This window comes from Exophiala dermatitidis (assembly GCF_000230625.1).
Source record: "Exophiala dermatitidis NIH/UT8656 unplaced genomic scaffold supercont1.3, whole genome shotgun sequence".
In the NCBI taxonomy this organism is placed as follows: Eukaryota; Fungi; Ascomycota; class Eurotiomycetes; order Chaetothyriales; family Herpotrichiellaceae; genus Exophiala; species Exophiala dermatitidis.
The window spans coordinates 1,662,065-1,685,894 of NW_008751648.1; the positions used below are offsets into that span (position 1 = coordinate 1,662,065).

A 23,830-nucleotide genomic window follows, 5' to 3' on the forward strand; every position below is an offset into this window, starting at 1 on the left:
CTTCACCGTACAGGCTTTAATGACAGACGCGTCGAGACGCGTTTCCACGACAAAAGGGCATGTACTAGTAGTAGAGCGCCTCGTGCACATCCGGCACCGATTTGTTCCTCTTCTTCAAGCAATGTGACAATACACTACTAACAAATATGGAGGAGGACAATCCCTTCAGCAAGTCCCAGACTGTGCATCCGGAAGTACGGGCGTACGTCTACAGTCTGGTCAACGCCGTATGTTTTCTTCCGAGCACGATTGGATTTCGTCGAAGTACAGACTTCTAATATGGAGTATAGCTCGGTGGAAGCAGCACTGACGATGACGGCCGGTATGTCCTCGGCGACGACGCACTCGCATGTCTGCGAGATTTAAAGAGGTGGTTGAAACTTTACGACGAGAAGAACAACAAACTCGACGTGGCCCGATGTCTAGCGGAAGCCAAACTTGTGGGCGGAGACCTCATTCCCATCCTGGCTTCGTGGCCCGAAGATGGCAAAGAGAACAAATTGAAGGCCAGAGTGGCGCTGGCGTGCCTGGAGTTACTGGTGCCCCTGACGTGGCCTCTGGAAAATGGAGGAGAGATGACCTTGAACCACCACCGACACACGCCCTACATCCAACAAGCGCAGGTGCTGTACAAGGCTGGGATCCTCGGATGCGAGACAAGCCCCATCCTCCGACAAGTGATCCGAATCGGACTGCCTTCCATCGCCGTGGCCAGAGACGAGAGAACGACTCGCGACGAGGGCATTCTCAAACTGATGTTGTATTTCTTTCGAAATGTCGCCGTCATCGACCAGATCCCCAACCTGCCCAGCCAGGGCTTGGAGAATGAAGTGTCGAGATCCGCGACGATAGAGGCCTTTAGGGACCAGGACGTCTTTGCCTTGTTGCTGACCATGTGCTCCAACATGGGAGACGACTTTAACCATCAGGACGTCATCATCCTCGACATCATTTTCAATCTTATCAAAGGCGTCGACCCAAAACGATTATGGATGACAGAGCAGGAAAGAACGGGCCAAGGGATATCGGACCTCAGTGCCGCTCTTGCTCTAGAGGACAGCATGAATAAAGACGCGAAACGGAATCAGTGGACCAGACACGGCCGCTTCGGCACCATGTTATGGGTCAAGCGGGAAGGCGAGAAGGTGTCGACCGTAACGGGACAAGACAACCTCAAAAGCGATCAAAAGGCCTTTTTCAACATGGACAAATCCAAAAAATGGAGTAAGCCGCAACAGAGGCGCAAAGATATCGACCACACCATCCACGACTTCGACCATACCACGTGGCTCACCAACTCGGCCAGCGAGAAGTTGCGGAATTTTGTCGAGGAGTTTCTCGATTCCGGTTTCAACCCGTTTTTCAGTCACTTGCGCAAAGCAATCCAGCGTGAAGCAGAGCGCTTGCAGGATATCAATTATCGACAATTCTTTTATGCCGTGGCGTGGTTCATGGAGGCGGAGCGTGTGCGCCGGGAAACGAGGAAGAAAGACATCAAATCGGAGAAGATCCGCGCCGAGTTCGAGGACGAGAGCTACGCACTGGTGGCGGCCGTGCTGAATCAAGAGACTTTCATCATGCTCAATCGGTACATGCAGATCTCTTGGGACAACAAAGAGTGGCAAGACTTGAATGCCAGCATGCGGTGTTTCACCCAGATCCTGTTGACGGTCCAGGAAATGGCACAGAGTCCTCTGGAGGAGGACCAGGAAATCGCAGACAACATCCAAAACAACATCTTCTACGAGGAGACGACACATGACCGTATCGTCGGGATCTTGAAGAGCTACAAGGACCAGGGCTTCGGCTATCTTGACGCTTGCACCGAACTGTCGCATGTCTTCCTGCGCATGCTCGAACGGTATTCCAAGGAGAACGCCGACTTGCAGATTCGGTCACGACGGAGAGCCAGGAGAAAGCGGAAAGAAGCCCAAAGGCAAGCTGCACAGCCTGGAGACGACCCGATCATGGACGATGATGAGAAATCCGAAAATGAAGACATTGCCGACGTCATTCAGGTTTCCAAGGAACGCAAGTTTGACTTCAACCGCTTCGCCGCAAAGTTCGCCTCGCAGGCATCGGTAAACACTTTTGTGTCACTTCTCTCGTTTTATCGAGATCTCACTTCTGACCAGCTCAAACGAGCACACCGGTTCTTGTACCGAGTGGCATTCAAGCAGGACCTTGCGGTGCTGCTTTATCGTGTGGATATTGTCGCGCTATTGTACAAAATCGTGAACGGCCCCGATGGTCTTGACAAGAAGAACCCAATGTATAGAGATTACTCTGAGCTCTCTCGCCAGCTGTTCAAGAAAATGTTCAAAAAAATCGATCAAAGACCCGAGCTGGTGGTCGAGATGCTTTTCAGCAAGATCCCGGCAACGCTGTATTACCTTGAATTCGGCCATGAAAAACAGACCATCGCGGCAAGTCGTCCTCCAGTAGACTTGGAGATCAGACCAGCGCCGGGCAGGGATGTCAAGGAGCAGATCGGCATCGTTGTGACTGTACTGTTGAAAGACGGAAAGACTGAGCTTGTCAAGTGGGTGAAGGATGTCCTAGGCAAGGCTTTCGATGAAAGACATTCTTGGGAGGCCGAGGCTGAAGTACGAAGGGCGGCCGCACTTGAAGCAGCACAGAAGGACAACGAGTCTACAACGGACGTTGTTGATATTGGCCAACCCTCCTACATCACCGTGCGTCCCACTTCGGACGATATCAAGACAGCCATGTTCAAGAATGGTCGCCTGCGATTGTTGATGCGCCTCGTCGGCTTTGAGATGCTCGGCGATGAAGACGTACTTGGGGCCAGCTGGATCGTGCCTTCAGGTGTCACTTCGGAAAAGCTGGCAGAGTCAAAGCTTGCAATTGAACGATACGAGTCAACACCATGGCAAGGGGATGATGAGAACGAAGATGCCGAGGATCTGATCCGACGTGCTAGAAATAAGGACAAATCCACCAGAGACAGCGGAGACGACGCATCGGCACCTCGAGATGCCTTTATCGATGACTCAGAAGGCGAGGAGGAGTTCCTGTTTCCCGACAACCCACGGAAGAAAAGAACGGCCAAGAATATCATCGAGGAGCTCAAGGCTCGACGCAAGAAAAGAAAGCGTGGTGACGACGATGAAGACGGGGAAATCGATGAAGCACTCGCTGCACAGAGGAGAGCAGAGCGTGAAAAGGCAGCCAGGGCACGCCGGCTCAAGATCAAAAGTGAAGCTTATATCCGGGACAGTGATGATGAATCCGACGAGGAGAAAGACCGACTCTTCTTTGAAAGGGAAGAGCAGTTGCGGAAGAACCAGGCGGAGAATATTCGCAAACAGATGGCGCTGGATCGAGAGGACCAGGCTTCGAAGACGCAGAAGAAGCGCAAGCTGGCGGCGACGCTGCAAGAAGAGAGCGAGGACGACCTCCTCATGCAGGATATCGACGATGGACACGCCGAGACAGCTTCGAAAACGCAGGAGAAGCGCAGGGAGGTGGCACCGCGGCAAACTCGAAGAATACATGAGGACAGCGATGATGATCTTCTCATTCTGGACATCGACGACGGACACGCCGAGCCAGCTTCGTCGCAGACGCTTCGAAAGTCGGATACGGAAGCCGAGGAAGACGACGAAGATACCCCTTTATCCTCACAGAGTTCGGCTACAGTCAAGCCATCATAGAACAGCACTTTACAACACCGTCACATGAACGAGGACAAACGCTGGATATGAACCCATATACCATGTCAGTCTTGATTCAACGATCGGCTGAGAGACGGCTGTGCGAGAAACTACCTTACCGTTCGAGAGCAGCTTTTCTGGAAGTGACCGGCGAGTTTCCGTCCACACTTCGAGTTTTAGAAATCACTACAATAAGGAACATGCCGTGGTGGAATGGTTGGCATGCCAACTTCTGCCGGTTTCCAGACCTTTTGATCCCTCTTGTACCTCATTCGATTATTCTGTACTTGAACTGCTTTATGATAGATACCCCGTTGCCTGCTTTCGTTGGTCCTGAAAAAGAGGGACGGGCGTCGAAGATATTGAAAGGTGGAATGGCCAAGAGCGGGCTGTGGATGTCGTGCATGATCATGACTCTGGAGATAGCATTATGGAAGATTTTACATGGGAAGGCTGAAGTTTCCTAACCAGCCTTAGTTTCATTGTCTATGATACCTATGAGAAGAGGTGTCCAACCGCCGTTGTACCATGACCCAACAATCAGACTCCTACATGTGCCCGCGCAGCAGCCCTGAATCGTTGGTTTGGCCCACGCGAGTCAGCCTCCTTCGTATGGGATCGGTCGCTGGGCCGAGATGAAGGTTAGTCAGCCGGTAGTACTTCTCGGTTAGTTTTACGTGCCTCCTCATTGGTTGCCTTTGAGGGTTGTTTGTTCTGTTTGTACAACACTGCATACCCCTCGTGAGGACAATCCGGGGAAGACGCCGAGGAAGAGGACCCTCGAGTCTCATGAGCATCTTTTATCTTCGGGGGATCGGTGTCGGCTGGCTTGGTTCTCTTGCTGTGCCTCCTCTTCCTCTCTGTGGGTTGATTTTAATATATTCTTGCATACCTCGTTGGGATTGTTGGTCCTACTACTGGAGTGACACACCATACGATACTAAAAGTTGATTTGTCTGGCCGGTCACAGTTGTACCAAGGTTCTCCCCATATCATTTGTACAGTTTGATCAGAAAGACTATTGCTCGCCAATATGGTTCAGGAGCCCCGTTACCTCGAGTTCGCCCGCTCAGACGAGGCCACCGGCATCGATGGCAAGCCCATGCTCAATCGCTATTCAACCCATCTGACCAGAGGCCATGACTTCCCGGGGGCCCAAGCAATGTTGTACGGCGCCGGAGTCCCCGACAGCCTTACCATGAAAACGGCTCCTCATGTCGGCGTGGCCAGTGTATGGTGGGAAGGCAACCCCTGCAATATGCATCTGCTCGACCTGGGCAAGGAGGTCAAAAAGGCTCTAACCTCGCGCGGCATGCTCGCATGGCAGTACAACACTATCGGAGTCAGCGACGCCATCACCATGGGTAACCAAGGAATGAGGTTCAGTCTGCAAACCCGCGAGATCATCGCGGACTCTGTGGAAACGGTGACATGTGCCCAGGCTCACGATGCAAACATTACCATCCCTGGATGTGATAAGAACATGCCTGGCTGTATCATGGGTATGGCGAGACATAACCGGCCCAGCTTGATGATCTACGGTGGTACCATTGACAAAGGCTATTCCGAAACCCTGCGTAAGCCCATCAATGTTGCGACTTGCTATGAAGCATTTGGGGCATACCACTTCAACACTCTCCGGCAGCCAGACGATGGAGGTGACACGTCGAAGACAAAGGATGAAATCATGGAAGATCTCGAGCGTCATGCCTGTCCTGGTGCAGGAGCGTGTGGCGGCATGTACACGGCCAACACGATGGCCACTGCCATTGAAACCATGGGCCTGTCTTTACCGGGCTCAAGTTCGACTCCGGCCAGCTCACCTGCCAAAATGCGTGAGTGTGCTAAGGCGGCCGATGCGATCAAGATCTGTCTGGAGAAGGACATCACCCCTAAACAGCTACTGACCAAGAAATCCTTTGAGAATGCCTTGGTCATCACAATGGCATTGGGTGGCAGTACCAATGCCGTCCTCCATTTTCTCGCCATGGCAGTCACTGCAGGCGTGGATCTGACGCTCGATGATTTCCAGCGTGTGAGCAACAAGATTCCATTCCTGGCAGACTTGGCGCCCTCTGGCAAATACTATATGGCCGATCTATATGAGATTGGAGGGGTTCCCAGCGTGCAGAAACTGCTCATTGCCGCTGGACTTTTGGATGGCGACATCCCCACAGTTACTGGTAAGACGTTGGCGGAGAACGTTGCCAGCTGGCCCAGTCTGCCGAGCGATCAAGTCATCATCAAGAGTCTGGACAGCCCGATCAAATCCAGTGGTCATATCCAGATCCTTCGCGGCAACTTTGCCCCGGCAGGCGCTGTGGCCAAAATCACAGGCAAGGAAGGTCTTCGATTCACTGGCAAGGCCAGATGTTTCAACAAGGAAGCCGAGCTCAACGACGCACTGAACCGGGGAGCTATCCCACGTGGCGAGAATCTGGTCCTGATCGTCCGCTACGAAGGCCCGAAAGGAGGTCCGGGAATGCCGGAACAACTCAAGGCCAGCGCCGCCATTATGGGCGCAAAACTCACTAATGTCGCTCTAGTCACGGATGGTCGGTACTCTGGTGCCTCGCACGGTTTTATCGTCGGCCATGTGTGTCCTGAGGCTGCCGTGGGCGGACCAATCGCCTTGGTCAAAGACGGCGATGAGATCACTATTGATGCCGAAACGAATACTATCTCGATGGACGTCAGTGATGAAGAACTTGAGCGCCGTCGGAAGGACTGGAAGCCTCCCAAGCCGGTGGTAACGAGAGGTGTCCTGGCAAAGTATGCCGCCTTGGTCGGCGATGCCAGTCACGGCGCTGTTACGGATCTATTTTGAAGTGGCAGTAGGAGACTTGGGTAAGTCGGTGATAGGGACACACAGTAAGCCCGAACGGTGTACACTATGACAGGGCCGTGCAGTTGTCGCAAGATGTTGAATATCGAAACGACACAGTATAAGCGCGACTAACAAGATTACAAAATTGCAGGAAAGGAAAAGCCGGCGATGTGTGGACAGGTATATATATCCACATTCCATATATTCTCATGACTTGAGCCAGTTCCAAACTTACCTTTGCCATCATTCACTGAGAGCTCACGTGGCTGATCTCTTAGGTCCTTGCCACTCACTACCTGTTTTGAATTAGGTGCCTGGTTCTGCCTGTTTTCGGAATATGCTTCTTGCAAAGCCTCATACCAAAAAGCTTAAATATTGATCAGCACGAGGACTTCTTTCAACCCTAGGCTCAACCCCGGACTGCACTCTTTAGTGCTCCATGTGAATCTTTCTTCCGTCAACCCGCATGTGGAATAGGCTGCAGGCTATCATCCCCTTTGGTATATCCCGTCCTATCCCTTCATAGGGGCTTAACGGCAAAGCAGTTGTGCTGCTGCTCCTTACCCCAGCACCAGATCTGGGCCGGTCATCATACCGAAGAAAATCTGTGAATCTACAACCATCACTTCTTTGGTTGGACAGTCACCAATTTGTCTGCCTAGCTGCGAACTCAGCCTCGTCACCATAAAACGCACGCTTTAAAGCCGCTGGGGCTTGATGACCACGCACACCACCAGCGGCTCTCTATTTCGGTCTTGTTATTGATGGATTCATTTGTGTTGAGAGCGTCTTGACGGATCTGAACGGAAAGACTACCTTCTTCTTTCACTTCTTCTCCTCTTCTCTGCCTGACGTTCCTCTTCCTCTCCCGACTGCAACTTCACAATCTGCAAAGTCTACCACCATCCTCCTCTCTTCCAGACCAGACAAAGGCAAAGAACGCTACATCGACATTGTCTGATAAACACGTTCATCAGAATCAGCAGATCATAATCAGTAAGTCACCTATTCCCTTCCTTTAATCCCCTTTTCCTTCTCTACTCTGCTTAATCAAATGATCTCTGACACTGACAAAACTTATATGTGAATTTGAGTTCCTACTGTGACAAGGCTAACCTAACTGTCACTCGTCCAGAAACATCAAAAGGCCAACCAAGGTCTACTCTTCTCCCACCTCCACAACCCGATACCACCACCAACGGAGCAGGGGCCTCCCTTCTCTCCGCTCCCCTTCCTCCCCATCCTCCTGCTTTGCCTCAAGATGCCAGGAGCGCTCCGCACCGTTGGTGCCCTCACCATGGCCGCCTTTGTGCTTCTGGTCGCCGCCGCCGCCATCGCTGGGGTTGTGGCCGCTGCCTCCCAGATCAGTTTGTTCATAACGAGGGGGATTTGGCTGTTGCTTGGGCGGAAGCCTCTGTTTTGAAAGAGCCATATGCGTCTGAGAGTATATCTCCCAGCTTTGACGATGTGACGAGAGACAGAAACAGAACCCTGGTGTCACTCATTGTTTCTGCGGTCGCCTCCTCGTTGCTATGCTATGCACTGACTTATTACCCTTGCTCCAGCATCCGGTCCTCTCTGAGCCCGAGAAGCAGGAGCGGTGGCTCCGGCGGCTCTGGGAGCCCCTCCCGTCCTTCTTTGCTCAGGTGCGCTCCGTCATTCTTCTACTTCGTCCTGCGTCCCGATGACATCTGCATCGTCTCTATCCTGGTTCAGATTACCTTGCGAACGGAGTGTGAAGCAGCAGTAGCGGCGCAGGCATTCTCCGTTATCCTCCTTTTCTCTTCTTTCTCACACGATTGCGCAATACTTCTTGGTGTGTAAATAATTCAATGCTTCTGAGAAGCTAACATGTATTCTCTGCATGGCAGTGCCAGTGCCTCTCCCTCACTCACCAATGTTGCTCTAAAAAGCTTTGGATGGGGCTCCGTCCTTCCCGACGAACAGAACAGACAATCCAACGAGCAGGTGGCCGGATCAGCGGACTTGCGGGTGGGACCAGAGCTGCCAACAGTGGTTTAGCAGCGAGGAAGAGAGGACGCTTTGCTTGCTTGTTCTTGCTTGCTTCGGAGGCGGGCACCTGAGATACTCCAGCATCAGAGTTCTGTCCATTCACTTAACATTGTCTCATCTCATCTCGTCTGGACATCCGCTGCAGTGTGTCGCCCGCCAGTGGCAATTCCACCCGTTTCGTTTGATCGACATCGCCTCCCTTGGTTCTGACTTCTGTTGCGGACCCGGTGCCCTCTGCTGTCCCATTGACTACCTCCGTTGCCATTGTCGTCGCTCTTCTGTTGTGGTATCGTATCGTCGGTATCGTCATCATTATCATTGCCGTTGCGCAAAGGCTGTCCGCAGCCCGCCTCTGGCTGCCATGGTGTGGACAACCTCGCTCGGATTGAGCGGCAGCGGCTTGTTGTAGTCGACCCCGTTTTGATCTTTGTGACTGCGGAGATCCGGTCGAACGAGCCATCAAATGCCAGTGCAGCTGCACAGGGCGCCTTTCTCCTTGGGCGGAGTCGAGAAAGTACAATAGTGACCGTAGGAAGTATTACTAGCAGCTACAGCAAGTGATGCTTTGCTGATCACTGGCAGTGCACAATGTCAAGTAAGGTATCTCATTGTAGCCGCTTCGCTTCCTGGGTATCAATTCAATCAATAGTACATAACATACAACGAGTCACGTCCTGTATTCACGACGGTGACCGCAGGCCTCATCTCATGGGCGCAATGCAAGCAGAAAGTACCATGTACCTCGTCATTTCCGATCAAGGACCCTTCCCAGCACCGCCAGTCATAAACCGTCTAGCGGTCCAAGCACTTCCATGTTCCAAATATTCTTCCCTCGTGACGCCGTATTCTCTAACCGTTGCCGGAAACCGACTAGCCAGCCTTGCCCCGCCGAGCCAAGTGGACGTGATGGGATCATTCATCTTGCGCACCCGAACCATCCATTCAGTCTTGACCCTCATGCGCAGCTCGGCCTGGATGCGCTCGACAAAGCCTGGAATCTTGGCGTTCCCGCCCACCACCAGCACGTTGCTCAGCATTGTGGCCTGGACCAGCGGAGGCAGCACCGAGAGCGATTGCATGACAATATCGGGGATTCCGGGCTGTTTCGAGCCAATGTCACCCGGAGAAAATAGGATTTCTGGGACGGTGAAGCGCTCGTTGGCCAGTGTCATTGAGATCTCGGCATCGCTTTGACCTGCAAGCATGGCTGTTTGCTTGCGCTTGCGTGCCGCTAGTGTCGGGTCGTAAGGGCGACTGAAGCCTCGTAAGATGTTTATGCCGTCGGGAAGAATGTAATCTAAACGAACGTCGATCTTCTGACTGTCTTCGGACGACAGAGCATTCGGGTCGCGATGAACAGCTTTCCTGTTTCCCTTCCAGGTCTGTTCGAGATGACGGTTGAAATCCTCGCTGACAAAACACACATCCTCTTTGATGTCGTTGACGATCTTAGTGTCTTGATGTAGATCGAAGTGCCGTACGGAAATAACTTCTTTAAGCAGATTGGTCAAGTGCTTGCCTCCAAAGTCGAGGCGGCGGATGGCTCGATGGAGCGGCCGACCTTTGAACAGTGGCGTAATGGTAGTGTGGCTGTACCCGCTGTCGATGACCAGGAGGCACTCCATGGGCTGCTGCTGGTCGCCTGATTCGGTGGCAGCCGGGTGGACTTGTTCTTCTTCAAAGAGAGGATGGAGATCATTATAGGCGTTAAGTGACGGGCCTACTCGAATTGGTCAACACACTGCACACGATCGCTTCTACACTGCTAGTAGATCTTCTGAAGCCCTACCTACCAATCACCCTGGAGTAGCCACCAAACCCCCATTCTTCCATGATGATCTCGTCGGCATTCTTCTGTAAAGCCGGCATGGTATTCGGTGGCTCGGTGAAGATGAGGGTCGTGTTCGCCGGGTCCGCAACAAAAACATCCTTCGTCGCCGTCCGCTCATCGAAGAAGGTTTGATCCCAGATTTCCTTTTGTGCCTCCCAGCTCACAACCTGGCCGTTCTCCACCGGCCTCCGGAACAGTGCCTCGCTCCAATGTGTGATTTCCTCCGTGTGCGCCCCAACGTATATCTTTTTGTCGCGAGTTCGGACGAGCGTGTTGGGGAGGGTACGGCATTTCGGCAGTGCTTCGGTATCTGCCACTGCTTCCGAGGGAGCGAAGCCTGCTTTGATGCTGTAACCTCCATTGTCGAGAACGAAGGTGGTGGACGGCAGCCCGGGAACGCTTCGCGCAGAAGCTCTTGAACCGCGTGGCATCGTGGCACTCTTATTTTCACGTCATTGTGGTCCTCTGGACCTCCGACACGGGAAGGGACGAGGAAAGGGTGGCGGTCTGCAAAACGGTTGCGTGAACGGTAGATTCGGAGTTCATACAATTGTTGTCGAACTGCGCCGGCCATAATCTTGAATAGTAGGATACAGAGAATCACAGAACCTCATGATGAAAGGCCTGGACACACGCTCATGGTTTCCTAATTGGTCAGCCTTGACCACCTGCATTTCTCACGCTAGTACTTTGCAACTTCATCGTTCAAGAAGTGGACCTTGAGCTCCACAAGACGATCGGATTTTCGGGGTCGAGCATAACGAGCCCGAAGAATGCGCAGGCACGCTGAAAGGTAATACTCTACAACGATGATGGCCCTTCCACGCTTTGCAGGATGAAGTACAGCCACTGCCAACCTGCTTGCCGGGCGCCTCGTATGGTATTACTTTCCCAAAAACATGGAGAGCATTCTGTGTGGCATCATGATGACAGGTAAGTCTGTTCTACAGTATGGTCACAAGATGATGCCAACGCTTCAAGGGCGGCCACAAAGAATCTGGGTAATAAGTGGTAAAAAGTTGTCAATTTGATGCCTTATCTTTTGCAAATACACAATTCCTCTCGCAATCGACCATAGGATTGAGAAAACAGCGCTTCCCGTTCGCTCAGCGGTACTTAAGCTCAATGCCGGTCAGTTAGTACTAAAGTGGGTGACCATTTGGGAATCCTGACTGTCGATTGTTTTTGCATTTTTGTATTCTGCCCTTTCCAAGGCAGGACCAGTTGGTTCAGCATCGGAGAGATACACGGCCACATCCAGAGCGCTCGGTTGCATCGCAATGCAGAATTAAAACAGCAGGCACGTGCTCCAATTGTGGCAAGAAGTTGAAATGATATCGGACGCTGGCACCGCCCAGTGTCACGAAGACACAGCGTGTGATGTGCACCAAGAATGATCGCAGCGATGAGCATGTGTATGTCAACGACCTCGACACGTCCACTGGTTTCATGGTGAGACAGCGACTGGCATTTCATTATCAAGGTATGAACATCGTCTAGCCACCAACATACGTCTTATTTTGTGAGATTTCCTTCCTGAAGGTTTTGAGGCAGTCAACCACCCATTGCCTACCCAGATCTATGATTACGCCACGAGCAAGTTCACATTATCACGGTACCTTGCCAGCATAACATGGTGATTTATTTTATACACACGTCTTCGCCATGTTCACCCTCAATCAGCTTACCCACCACCGATCATTTGACCTTCGGAAAGCTTGTCCTAGTTGCTTCGCTTGCCTGCGACTCGCTTACCTCCGGCTTCAACTGGTCGGTGATATTGCGCTCATCCTTCCAAGCGGCAGCAACAAACTTTGTATGGCTTCCCCGGGCCACGATTTCGTTGTTTTTGTTCATAAACCTGACCGCAGTATACGCGAGTGTCTTTCCAACTGTGGGGAAGACGATCAGATCGGTCAGCTGAAACTAAAAATGGAAGGGCCTCCTACATTTATCACAGACCACTTCACCCTTGAGCAGGTCGCCTACTTTTCCGCCCGAGTTCAAGTAGGTCACGCTCAGATCCGTTGAAACACCTGTCGAATAAAGGCCGCGAGAAGCGAGAGCAAGGGATCCGCTGGTGTCGACTATCGTCGCAAGGGTCGCACCGTGTAATATGCCTAATCGGTTCGTGTGTTGCTTCTCAATGGGTAGTTCGAAGTTGACTTTGCCGGGCTCGGCGGCTGTTATTTTCAACTAGACCACCAGAAAGAGTTAGAAAAAGAGAAGTGCTTCGACCCAGTCTGCCTCAGGAGTTGGAACAAAATATGTACTTACGCCGTCAATCAACCTGTTGGATGATGGTCATTGATTAGCGAACCAAACTTGTTCAGGGTCCGGTGACGCTTACCGCGGCTCCACGCCCGAAGTGGCACGAAACGACTCCCATACCTGAATCGTCAGGATCTATTTCGCCGATTGTTCGTGGTAGTTCAACATACCGATCGCACGAACTTCAATGCCGCCATGGTTGTCTCAGGATTGAATTCCGGCCACTCTTCGGCCTATCAACTGCTCAGGTCCCAGACTCCGCGGCAGAAGAACGGCAAGCCTCACGCCTTATCGTCCGGTACAAAAGAAATACTGCGGCGAAGGAAGAAGGAGGAGGCAGAGCTGCACGGACTCCTAGTATGTCGTCCTCAGTCATGATTGTCACGCCGCGATGGCAGCATTGGAAGTTACTTGCTTCTATTGCTGCGTGAATGCTTCTCCGTACTATGACGAGACGGCTTAGTAAGCCCGAGTCCAGCGATCTTATCGCCACCAAGTGGTAGTATTTTGATGGAATTCCTCTTCTACCATTCCTTCAGGTTGTTCTTGGCGGTACAAAACCCTCCCCATCCCTCCCTTTCTGCGAGATGCAGCTCCTCTTTGGGATACCGGATGGCTTCCTGTAACCGGGCATCGTAGGCATGATGTCGTTCCAGGTATAGACATATTGCCTGCCCTTGAAGGATGGCTCGAGCAGAATTCCACCACCGTCCCCGACATATTTTGGCGAACCAGTATGCAAGCATGAGCATGGCCCATGGATCTTTCATCTCAAGCAACGCTTTGAAACCTGGGTCAACGTAGCCAATGAAGGCGAGGAACTTGAACCAGGTAGAGTCATCACAATCGAGGTGAAGCACGGTTGCCATATATCGTACGGTTCTGCGGTAGGGGTTGACCCTTGCTGGTGCGAGAATATCCTCACCACCATCTGGATCATCTTCACAGAGGTGGTCGAACACACAAGGTCTGCGTTCTCTGGCCTCAATGTCTTCGATGTGGTTCCGGGAATATAGGTGGCCCAGGGCTCGAAAGACACTACCTGTCCGGAGTGGGTTGGCCAGCCTCCACACAGCTTTTTTCCCGTCACTCAGGTTCAACCAGTTAAAGTCGCCATCCCCCAGAGGCCAGATCTCCTCTATCGAGGTTGCCTCTAGGAGAGCAAAGGTGATGACGCCAAGTAGAGTCGCGGCTACAATCAGTGCGTCGCGGTCTTCATCTCGTACAGGGTTTGAGAGCTTATACTGCAACGCGCTCACCCCTTGGGTCATGTGGTACAGCTCTGTCGGGCTGCGTTTGGAAGTCGCCAGTCCCATTAGGTACCGATCCTGGGCCATGGTCATTGTTTGGATAATGTGCATGACAAACCGATGTTGACAGGCGACCTCGACTATTTCCTTTTGAAAGTGATAGCATGTCCCCCTGGTGCCGAGACTGAGAACCGTCCGTGTTTGGAATCTATACATCCGAGCCAGGTCGGAGTAGTCAAACTGGCCCGTCGCGTATATGCTGGACATGGCAGGGCTCGTGTCCATTTGGAGGGACGCGTTGATGGTTTCGAGAATGGGTCCGTTTCCTGACAGAGTGGATTTCTCAAGGGTGGCATCATTGATGCAGCCGACCTCTCGAACACCAGCCCGCGGCTCGAGGTCAGGTACGTCCGGACCATAGTTACATATAACCCCGAAATCGATACACTTTCTGCACTCGGGCTTCTTCTCGTCGCATTTGACCCGGCGAAGCTTGCAATTGCGACAGCCGAGTCTTGACTTAGAGTGTGCTTTGCGTTTGCGACTCGGCACCTCTTCACCCTCCAGAGGGTCTCTGGTTTTCATGGAAATGGTCATGCTTTGATCATTGAGACGATCTGCACTTTTCATTCGCGGCTTGGATTGCCTCGGACGGCCACAAATAGTTTGTATGAAGCAATACGAGTGAAGGTAAGACTGTCATTGTGAGCGTCAAGAAGGAGGTTCTGGTTCATCTACAAGAGGTCAGAAGCGTGAAATCAGTCTCGGAGTTTATGACGTTGGTCCGTGTCCGGCAGTCATGCTCAGAGAACTGGATACCACTACTGCATGGGCCTATAGCAGAGTTGAACTGGAGGATCTCTCTTCTCATTCGATGATGACTGTGGCTCGGGCAGGACACGCTAACCCTTGCTCGTATTTCACGTTCTCAGGCAGCAGCCAAAGGTCATGACGGTGAGAAGAAAGGATTGAGGTTTGTATGAGTAGGGACGGACCATTCAAGACCTGATGCCGGGATGATCTGGGCCACTGTCAAGAATGTACAGTGTTGTATTGTTTGTTCTGCGCAGAGAAGTATGAATGTGAGATGAAAGCCCATATTCGTCTTCCGCTAGAAGCGGCGCCCAAGTCCAGGTCTGAAGCAGCGTGATAAGTTGTCCTAACTGGAAAGTATCCAATATCTCTTGGCATCGACATCTGCCTCAACTACCTACCTTGATACTACTACGGGCACCGCATGTGCTGTTTCTATCCGACTTTAAGATCAAGTCACCCGTCGTGTGCTGCCTCCAACATTGATTGATTCCCTCAACTATGCTTTGGCTAACCTGGACGTCTCCATAACTGCTTGGATGGACGTAGAGGTTACAGTTGCTGTCGCTCGCCGCCGTCGCTGGCATTTCGAGTCCTGATCCCGACCGTGGCCGCGTCGCTCACGCTTCAACAATGGCAGATACAACGCTTCAGTCATGGGAGTACTTGGAAACTCTTCCAGGAACGCAGTTTTACCGGCTATACCGCAGCCCGGCATCTGCACTGGCGATTTTCCGCAAGCGGCTGACGAGTCTGGCCAAGTCGTTCGTCATGATGCTTGTATACATGCCTGCACCAGTACCGGTGAAACAACTGGAGCTTTTTGTCAAGGACACAAGCCGCGGAGAGCGGGAATACGCCATTGACCTGCTTCACCGCTACCACATCTTCAAGGATGTTACCTACAACGGCGCAAAGGCGTACGCTTTGACCCCGGACTTTGCAAAGTCACTACGGCGCGCGTTGACCGGTGCAGGTGACAGCCGGTCTTTCGGACAAGTGGCCACCAACGTCCCGGAGGACCAAAAAGTGACCATTGCACAACTGGACGAGTACGCTCGGCAACGATGGGAAGGCATCTTGGGATACATGGTGGGGTCGTCGTCCATTCTGCTGGAGAGCGGGACGACGGAGAACCAGGCCTCGATCCAGCCGTCGCCGGGCGTCATTGAGCTGCTCAAGGCGGGCCACCTGATCGAATTAACTGGAACGTACAGTCGGGGGCAAGCGGCCAAGATCACCAAGGAAGGATTCGCCTTTGTGCTGCAAGACATAAACACGCAGATTTGGGCCTTATTGTTTCTCTACGTCGACAACGCAGAGGTATTTGAAATGGACAAGGTCGATGTCCTGTCATTTTTGTTCTTCGTGTCATCCCTCGAACTGGGCCTGGCATATTCCACCGCACCTCTCGACGAGACCCAGTCACGATGTCTGTCGGACCTGGTCTCCTTCGGTATAGTGTACCAGCCACTATTGGAGGACGGCACGCCCGTCGACTACTTTTACCCGACACGCCTAGCAACGACCTTGACCTCTGATTCGAGTACCACCCTCTCCGCCACAAACACGACGCTCGCCTCTTCCCTGTCAACGAAATCAGCACACTCATCCTCCTCCTCATCAGCCGGCGCAGGCAAAGGCTTCATCATTGTCGAAACAAACTATCGACTCTACGCATACACATCATCGCCACTTCAAATTGCTTTGCTATCTTTGTTCGTCAACCTGCGATCCCGCCACCCCAATTTGGTCACGGGCAAAATGAGCAAGTCGTCCGTCCAGCGCGCCATCCAAGCCGGCATCACCGCCGACCAGATCATCTCGTACCTCACCTCCCATGCACACCCGCAGATGCGCCGCCACGCACAGGCCGAACAGGCCCGCAACGCCGACCCCAATCGCGTCGTGCCCATCTTGCCCGCCACCATTCTCGACCAGATCCACCTGTGGCAGCTGGAACGTGATCGTATGACCACCACCCCGGGCTTCCTGTTGAAGGATTTCCCCAACCAAGCCGACTATGAAGCCCCCTGTCGCTATGCCGATGAGATCGGTGTCCTGGTCTGGAAGAATGACAAGAAACGCATGTTCTTCGTCAACAGGATCGAAGGGGTTCGCGCTTTCATGGCTGAACGCCGCGCAAATGCCCAAGGCTGATGATGGCACATACACATATATCGTATCGAAACCGTAAGCACGAGCGCGACGTCTCGAAGGCTGAGAAAACCACACACTCTACATACAGTACAACCCGCGTTGATGTCAGCCGTGTCTGCCACCGTCCTGCAAGTCACAGCACTGCCTAGGAGAGTCCACCCCCTCCACCCTTTACGAAGATGTACGTGCAGGAGAAGGGGGGAAAGCAGCTCGCACCTACACCGAACAAATGTAGCAGCCAATGGAGCAGGCGGAAGGAGACGGAAACTGGAAGCAGGGTCGGGTCCGGCGCTCGAAACGGCGGCAAACAGGCATTGTGCTGTCCCGGCCGAAACGAGCTTACTCTCGTCGAGGCAGTCCGTCTTCACCACACCTCGTGATGGATGCCTTCCCCAAACCCAGCCAATTTACGGCGCAGAGACCATGGAAATGTCTCTTAAAGCCTATTACTGAGAGAAGGAGGGGAAACGTCATGTTCAAGGGGCGTCAACATTGAGCTAAGGGGAGCAGAAGTGGATGTGTGCTCCTCTACTTTTATTTTTATCCGCCCACAATCTGGGCCTTTTCCCTCGATCCTTTGCACACCGCACACCCGCCGACCTCCATGATCTTGTCCTTCAAAAGCCTTGCGTTTGTGACTTTAGGTCCAACCGACCTGAGGAAGCGGGTCTCGTCAAAGCCAGCATCGTTGTCCTGCTGCTCCTTCTGTGCAGGCTGCGGTAGGAGCGTCTCGTCACCTTCGGCCTCCGGGCCATGTAACAGATGAGAGACGTGGTAGATATGCCCACAGGCAAATCCAACAAGAGTCTCTGTTTCTTCCTGGTGGAAAGCCCTATGACACGAGGCGCAATGTCCGGATTGGAGTTCCGGTTCTGCGGGTTGCTGCTCTACTCGCTGCTGCTGTTGTTGCTGCTCCTCAGCCGCAGTACCACCTATCGATGGGGTCACTTGTACCTTTTGACGATGATGATAATGATGACTCGGCGGTGGCGCAACGTCGAATTTAATTCCTTTCCTCCGCCCTCGACGCAATATATCCATGGCATCCGCGACCTCGCTGCTCAGGACGCGGGCGACGCCCGAGCTGATGCTGTCCTGCAGGTCATATTCGCGGATCATTTTCTTCAAGCCGTCTTTCAGGCCCTCGACCTCCAAGCCAGACGGGATTCTCTTGACCAACGTGATCGGGTCGATGGCGGTGCCGACCTCAGCCAACAGGCCAGAAATAAAGCGCGGGCGTGACATGCTATATTCCAGTAGATCGTCCCACAACCCTTGATCGTCCTGCTCCTTTGCGAAGGCGATGGCTTTGGAAACATCCTTGAGTTCGTTGATAATCAAAAACAATGCCTTTTTCATCTGACCGGTCTTGCTTAAGAGATAGACCAGCTCTTCAATGTAATGCTTTTGCTCGCATATCTTGACGGCCTCCTCGAATGTGTATGCCGTGGACGTCTGCAGGAATTCCATCAGAAGATCGCGCCCGTACTCGGCAAATAGTTCGACGGCAATATCGGCGAATTGCTCGACCAGCTGTTTGCCGGCGTCTGCAACCAAAGATGTGACGGCGGCGGAGTGACCGACACGAGGAAGGGCAGAGGTGTTTTGCGTACCATCGCCCCGCCAGAGAGCCTTGAGGTAGAAGTACAGGAATCGTCGCAGTCGAGGGGTGTCCAGCTGCGCGACGACTTCGTCCGGCTCAACCACTCCTGCGGTTGCTTCGTCCACAAGAACCTTGATAGGATCCGAGGCCAGCTCCTCCAGCTCCTCGATAGAAGCGGATTCCAGTTGAGAAGGCGAGATGCGAAGCATGACAAACTCGGCAACATCGTCAGCTACCGCGTTGACCAAATGATGCTCCTTGATCAGCGACATAGCTGTGTCTGCATCCTGAAGGCTGATGTAGCATTTTAAGGCTTCATCGTAGTGCCCATCTGCAAGGTACAACTTGGCCAGGCAGTCTTGAAGGATTCGCCAATCTTTGGACCCTTTGGCCACACCGCGGCCGCGAAGTTGGTCTTCAATTGCGGTTGTAATGCTGCCGATCTCAAACAGATCCGATGGCCAATGGTCAAGCAACTCTTTAAAGCGTACTCTGTCGGTCTCGACATAATGTCCAAGGATTAGTTCAAAGATCGAGGATGGTAGTGGAGGTGTCAACTCCAGTGTAGGTACGTGAGGCGAAATCTCGTCGAATTTTTTGTTCTCGATGAAGATCCAGATCCAATGTTCCCATCGGCTGGTGGTGTTGAGCACTTTGGCAGCTACTTCACCGGCTTCGGCCCACTGGTTTGCATCGATCAATTGTTTGAGCCACAGCTCGCCTACGCGGCGCTTTTCTTTCTCAGCAGCCGAGTACTTTGGTTTTGCTTTGTTCTGCGCAGAGCTGGTGATTGAGGCAGAGTCCGCAAAGAACTCGGCAAGCGTAGCCTCTTGCCGTGCCTTTGTTGGACTAGCGGGAGTGATTGAGCTGGACCTTGCAAGGGAGCTTGTCTTTGATGGAGTAGGCGGTGACGAGGACTCTGAAGGTTCTGCCGTGGTTCCAGCTGCCTCGGGATGTTGGTCGACCAGTTCCCAGGCTTCTTTGTATTTCTTGACACTAAGCAACCACTGCAGCCGATCATTGAGGTTGCGTCTGACCGCCACAATACAATCGTACGGGCTGCAGATGAAAATCTTCATGTTCTGAGCAGTTACCACGCCGTTGGTGTCTTCACTGGGATGGGGCTCGCTAGACCCAAACCCCGGAAGCCAGCCTGTGAGATAGTGCCGGTCTCGAGTGCTTCCCGTACGTTCGGGGCCGCTCATACCACTCCTGGTACTCTCAGCGCCGCTAAACAGCCGATTTGCGCCCAGCATTCGAGGCCCATACATTGTGGCATCCCACATGCCTTGGCCGACCGTCTCGACTCCAGTATACAGACTCGTGCCCATGGTGCTCATGCCGGAGCCTATTGTGCCAAGGTACCCTTTCTGAGCAAGTGCTGCAGGTATTCGGACCGGAGGGAGCACGGAAAGATGATAGTCCGAAGATGAAAGTGTCTCAAATCGACTCATGGTTAGGGTGTCGGTGTCGACTTCTTCCTTGGTATTAATGTCCACCAAACGCAACTCCGGCTCTAATGCATTGTGTCGGGCGCGCCGTCCTCGTTTGGATCCTTCGTTACCCTGGGATGGTGACTTGTCCTTTTTCTCCATATATGCAAGCACTAAAAGCAGACTCGGGGTATAAAGCGAAACTCCAGATATTGTACAGTCATCAAATCGTATACTAAGTCAGCGTCAGCGAACGGTCCCAAACCCTACCCTCCGAAAACACCAAAGACTCACATCGTAGCGACCTCTGCGCGACCAATTTTGTTGTCACTTCCACTCTCGGCAGATCCAGGATAGACTTTGAGAAGCCATATCGAATCACCCCAACCTACCAAGATTTCCTCCACTCTGGCTTTGACGGGCGCGCCGTTGGCTGGGGATGATATGGCACCGTTAGGAGAATGGTCATCGTCATTTTCCAGATTGTCTCGATCAATCCACTCTGCCCGAGCTTTCCATACTCCAGCCATCTCCTCCCAGCCTGCGCGGTTGGGCCGGTCAATGTGGCTCATTCGTTTCCATTCAAGACCGGCTTCGGCAGTTTCCAAGCTCAAATTCGACCTCATAATCTTGATTCCCTGTTCGTTAACCCAGAGAACATATTTACCAGAGAGGGACCATTTGATCGTGTTGATAATACCCTCGCCACTGTGCAACACTCTATCAGACCCGGTGTTGTGTCCGAGACCAATGGCCCCTAGCCAGCCAGATGCCGCCGCTGCGGCTCCGGTTGTGGTTGCGTTGACGCTCTTGCCTGCCTGTCCACCGGTGGTCAAGACGAGGCTTCCAGCTTGTCCTCCTGATAGGTAACTCCGGTCCGATTTGTATTCTGGCGAAAGGGCCACACTTTGCACGGGTCTTCCGAAGTTGCGAAGCTGGACATCCCGGTGGTCCACCAACGACGCAATACACACATTCCCGTCGATTGATGAGGTTGCTATATAAATCTGATTGGCAGGAATGTTGGGCACCGGCGGCTGTTGCTGTTGCTGCTGCTTCCACTTGGGTGTCGGTGAGCTTGCAGGCGACTGCTCCTTTGTAGAGGCTGTCGATGCCGCAAATCTTTGCGCTAAGTCGGGTCGAAGGCTGGGTAAGGGAGGCGTATATGGAGAGATCGAGATGGAAGATACACTCGCTGTATGCGCGTGATATGTACGCAGTGGAGCGAAGGATGGCAGGGTGAAAACGTGCTATTCAATTGTCAGCGATACACCCTGGTCGGGCGCAGGTTGAAGAGCAACCCACGATATTTCCATTATGAGTTCCCACGATCTAGAAGAGCCAGAACACGTTAGACCACATCCCACACGACTGTTTGCAGTGAAGTAGGTAAGTCAACTTGCCATCTTATCCCCGGCCACCAGGAACGTGCTTGTAGCGTCTCCATTGCGATATATCGGGCTCAGATTCCTGGTCAATGTAGCATATTTCAATCGTGGCTCTTCTTCCTCCTCGTCTTCTTCCTCCTCGTCAGCATTGTCCTCATCTTCATCTTCGTCACCGTCCTCCTCGGTCTCATCGTCGGTCGGCTCTAATACTGGGGGAGCTGCGGGATGCCCTGGCTCGACACGCGGGTCTTCGCCGTGGCCTGGCTCGGACGAGCCATCTCCAGCCGCCATCCAGACAGAGAATGTTCAAAGTCGCGTCATCAGTCGGTGTACGCTTTCCGGACGCTCACATGCGGGACGATGGGCATCTGTACAGTACCTGAGGCTAGTACTCCAGCGAACCAAAGTACAGTCCCAATGTGACCAACATCAAAGCGGCATATCGTGCATGAACCCTCCACAGTAATCTGGCTCACATAATGCTCCGGCAGATCAAATGGGTTTCCCGCCGCAGTGCGTCTCCAATGCTGAAAGTTTGGAGCTGGACTCCGAGTCTTGGATGGTTTATGAAAATAAAATCAACCAAATCGACCCTGATTCCTGACCGGCGGCCGTCCAACACGCTGCGCACTGACTGCCATGCGGCCCTCTGCCGTGCGTCCGACGCTGTGTCTAGGAACCCAATATGTCTGCTCGACATGTCGACGGGCAGGACACGAGACCCTGCGCCAACCTGGGTTCCGGCCATTACACGCATCTCCGATTTTCCAGGGTCCACGCCGGCGAGAATTCTTCTCGTCGAACCCGGCCCTGTTCAGCCAGACGGCGCAGAGAAGAGACGGTGAACAAAGACCAACTGAAACTATCACTCCGCCTTCTCCTTCGCCGGCACCTGCCACAAACGGCACAGGCACAAGTGCCGTTGTGCAGTCTTCGTCTTCGAAACGCAAGACCGCTAGGTCACCGGGGACCAAGACATCATTGCGGCGGGTCGGACTGGAAGCGCAGCGGACAAAAGCGGGGAACCTGGTTCGATCCTCAGGCTCAGGCTCTGGTCGAGAACAAGAAGACTCGGTGACGTCCAAGATCGTCACAGCATACGCGGTAGCCGAGCAATTCGACTTGAACAAAGTGGTCGAAATCCTACGGAACAAGGGGTACGAACCCGACCCGCTGGGGACAGGACTGTTCCCGCAGGTTCTGCACGTGCAGGTACCCATCTCGTCCATCTATCGATCGACGAATCCGGGAGCCAGAGACCTATCGTCCACCGAGGTCGGGGATGTCTTCATTTTCCCCTCTGGGACCGTGGTGACATGGGCGCTGCCCGAAGGGTTCACCTCGTACTTTGCAACCCGAACTCTCCTTCCCGCCGCGATCAACCCGCACCAGGAACCCATCGAGACCGAAGACCTAGATTACATCGAAGACCCTAATCGAGAACACAGCACGATTCGCGGCGACACCATCATCTTGGGAACCAAGCGACCCGACCACTCCTCTGAAAATCACGGCGGGGGTGACGACCACCAGGGACACGAATCGCAATACCAGACGGTCGACACGGTGCTCACCAAGATTGCCTTTTCCTCCGGCTTCGCGCGCAGCACCAAGCTGGCTGTCCTCGAGACAAACTTGTCGACCTATCTCGCCTCCACGGCTGACATCCCCATGCTCCTGTCCAAAGGCTCCCGGCTGCCATTTAAGCTTTCACAGCGCTTCATCCTGCGCAAGACCGGCCAACTGCTCCTGCTGCGCGCCCAGCTGAATCTCTATTCCGAGTTGACTGACTCGCTGCCCGATCTGTTCTGGGACTCGCGCCATGAACTGAACCTCGAGAACTACTATGACCAGGTCGGTCGAGCGCTCGACGTCGGCATCCGAATCAAAGTCCTCAATGAGAAGATGGACTATGCCGCCGAGATCGCCTCTGTGCTCCGAGAGCGGCTGAGCGAGAAGCATGGTTTGTTCTTAGAGTGGATGATCATCGTGCTCATTGCCGTAGAGGTCGGCTTCGAAGTCTTACGGCTGTGGAAGGAAGGGTTTTGGGAAGAGGTCTGGGAGAAAAGAAAGAAGCATGAAGACCAAAATGGCCATGAAAGGATTCTTAATGAGAATGAGACCTCGTGATATGAAAAGAAAAGAGTGTACAATCTATATAGAATGGTGTTTAGTTTGGTTCAGGTCAAAAGGCGGCCACTTTGGTTGTCTCTCACGGGTGCGATTTTATATCAATTGTTTCCACTCTGGCTGAATTCTTCCCTCCGGACTTCATGACAGTACAATTCAAACTAGTAGCTAGTGCAGACATTGCACAGCTCTAGATAAATATATAACAAAAGGCATAGAGCATGACCCAGAGATGCCCATTAACAGCATCACAAAGTGCTGAGGGGCGTACCGAATACACAAAGCAACATTACATAGACATAAGCTCCTCACAGCAGCCAGGGGGGTTGAGCGAGAAGCCGAAGATTGACCGAGAATCTCAGCCTTGCGCTAGCGGCCCTCTCTACCATGTGGAGCAAAGATGCATAACATCTTGTAGGAGACATCTACATTGT

The 23,830-nt window shown here is 52.9% G+C and overlaps 8 protein-coding genes and 1 non-coding gene across 9 annotated transcripts; 5 read left to right on the plus strand and 4 right to left on the minus strand.

Moving 5' to 3' along the window:
* The first annotated feature begins 23 nt into the window (after positions 1–23).
* Positions 24–4,338, plus strand: HMPREF1120_03590 (replication fork protection complex subunit Swi1/Tof1). The gene is made up of 2 exons (XM_009157669.1): positions 24–227; positions 291–4,338. The coding sequence occupies exons 1-2, from the start codon at positions 147–149 to the stop codon at positions 3,675–3,677; spliced, it is 3,468 nt and encodes a 1,155-aa protein (XP_009155917.1). The 5' UTR covers positions 24–146; the 3' UTR covers positions 3,678–4,338.
* Positions 4,339–4,440: 102 nt separating this feature from the next.
* Positions 4,441–9,156, plus strand: HMPREF1120_03591 (dihydroxy-acid dehydratase). The gene is made up of 3 exons (XM_009157670.1): positions 4,441–7,500; positions 7,640–8,150; positions 8,376–9,156. Exon 1 carries the CDS (start codon positions 4,711–4,713, stop codon positions 6,502–6,504), a length of 1,794 nt encoding a protein of 597 aa, XP_009155918.1. The 5' UTR covers positions 4,441–4,710; the 3' UTR covers positions 6,505–7,500; positions 7,640–8,150; positions 8,376–9,156.
* HMPREF1120_03592 (actin) lies at positions 7,572–11,158 on the minus strand. The gene is made up of 2 exons (XM_009157671.1): positions 10,311–11,158; positions 7,572–10,237 (listed from the first exon to the last, which is right to left on the minus strand). The coding sequence occupies exons 1-2, from the start codon at positions 10,777–10,779 to the stop codon at positions 9,273–9,275; spliced, it is 1,434 nt and encodes a 477-aa protein (XP_009155919.1). The 5' UTR covers positions 10,780–11,158; the 3' UTR covers positions 7,572–9,272.
* A 258-nt stretch (positions 11,159–11,416) lies between these two features.
* Positions 11,417–11,532, plus strand: HMPREF1120_09276. Its single transcript, XR_634395.1, has one exon. It is a non-coding gene; the product is annotated as a 5S ribosomal RNA (ribosomal RNA).
* Positions 11,533–12,046: 514 nt separating this feature from the next.
* Positions 12,047–12,816, minus strand: HMPREF1120_03593 (uncharacterized protein; the record flags this gene model as incomplete). The annotated part of the gene is made up of 5 exons (XM_009157672.1): positions 12,047–12,240; positions 12,298–12,544; positions 12,626–12,638; positions 12,699–12,739; positions 12,790–12,816. The coding sequence occupies 5 exons, from the start codon at positions 12,814–12,816 to the stop codon at positions 12,047–12,049; spliced, it is 522 nt and encodes a 173-aa protein (XP_009155920.1).
* Positions 12,817–13,143: 327 nt separating this feature from the next.
* HMPREF1120_03594 (uncharacterized protein) lies at positions 13,144–14,499 on the minus strand (the record flags this gene model as incomplete). The annotated part of the gene is made up of 1 exon (XM_009157673.1): positions 13,144–14,499. One exon carries the CDS (start codon positions 14,497–14,499, stop codon positions 13,144–13,146), a length of 1,356 nt encoding a protein of 451 aa, XP_009155921.1.
* Positions 14,500–15,315: 816 nt separating this feature from the next.
* HMPREF1120_03595 (transcription initiation factor TFIIH subunit H4) lies at positions 15,316–16,842 on the plus strand (the record flags this gene model as incomplete). Its single annotated transcript, XM_009157674.1, has 1 exon — positions 15,316–16,842. The coding sequence occupies one exon, from the start codon at positions 15,316–15,318 to the stop codon at positions 16,840–16,842; it is 1,527 nt and encodes a 508-aa protein (XP_009155922.1).
* HMPREF1120_03596 (uncharacterized protein) lies at positions 16,246–21,952 on the minus strand. The gene is made up of 4 exons (XM_009157675.1): positions 21,282–21,952; positions 21,184–21,210; positions 20,173–21,128; positions 16,246–20,113 (listed from the first exon to the last, which is right to left on the minus strand). Exons 1-4 carry the CDS (start codon positions 21,555–21,557, stop codon positions 17,383–17,385), a joined length of 3,990 nt encoding a protein of 1,329 aa, XP_009155923.1. The 5' UTR covers positions 21,558–21,952; the 3' UTR covers positions 16,246–17,382.
* On the plus strand, positions 21,906–23,396 carry HMPREF1120_03597 (uncharacterized protein; the record flags this gene model as incomplete). Its single annotated transcript, XM_009157676.1, has 1 exon — positions 21,906–23,396. The coding sequence occupies one exon, from the start codon at positions 21,906–21,908 to the stop codon at positions 23,394–23,396; it is 1,491 nt and encodes a 496-aa protein (XP_009155924.1).
* Between the last annotated feature and the right edge of the window lie 434 nt (positions 23,397–23,830).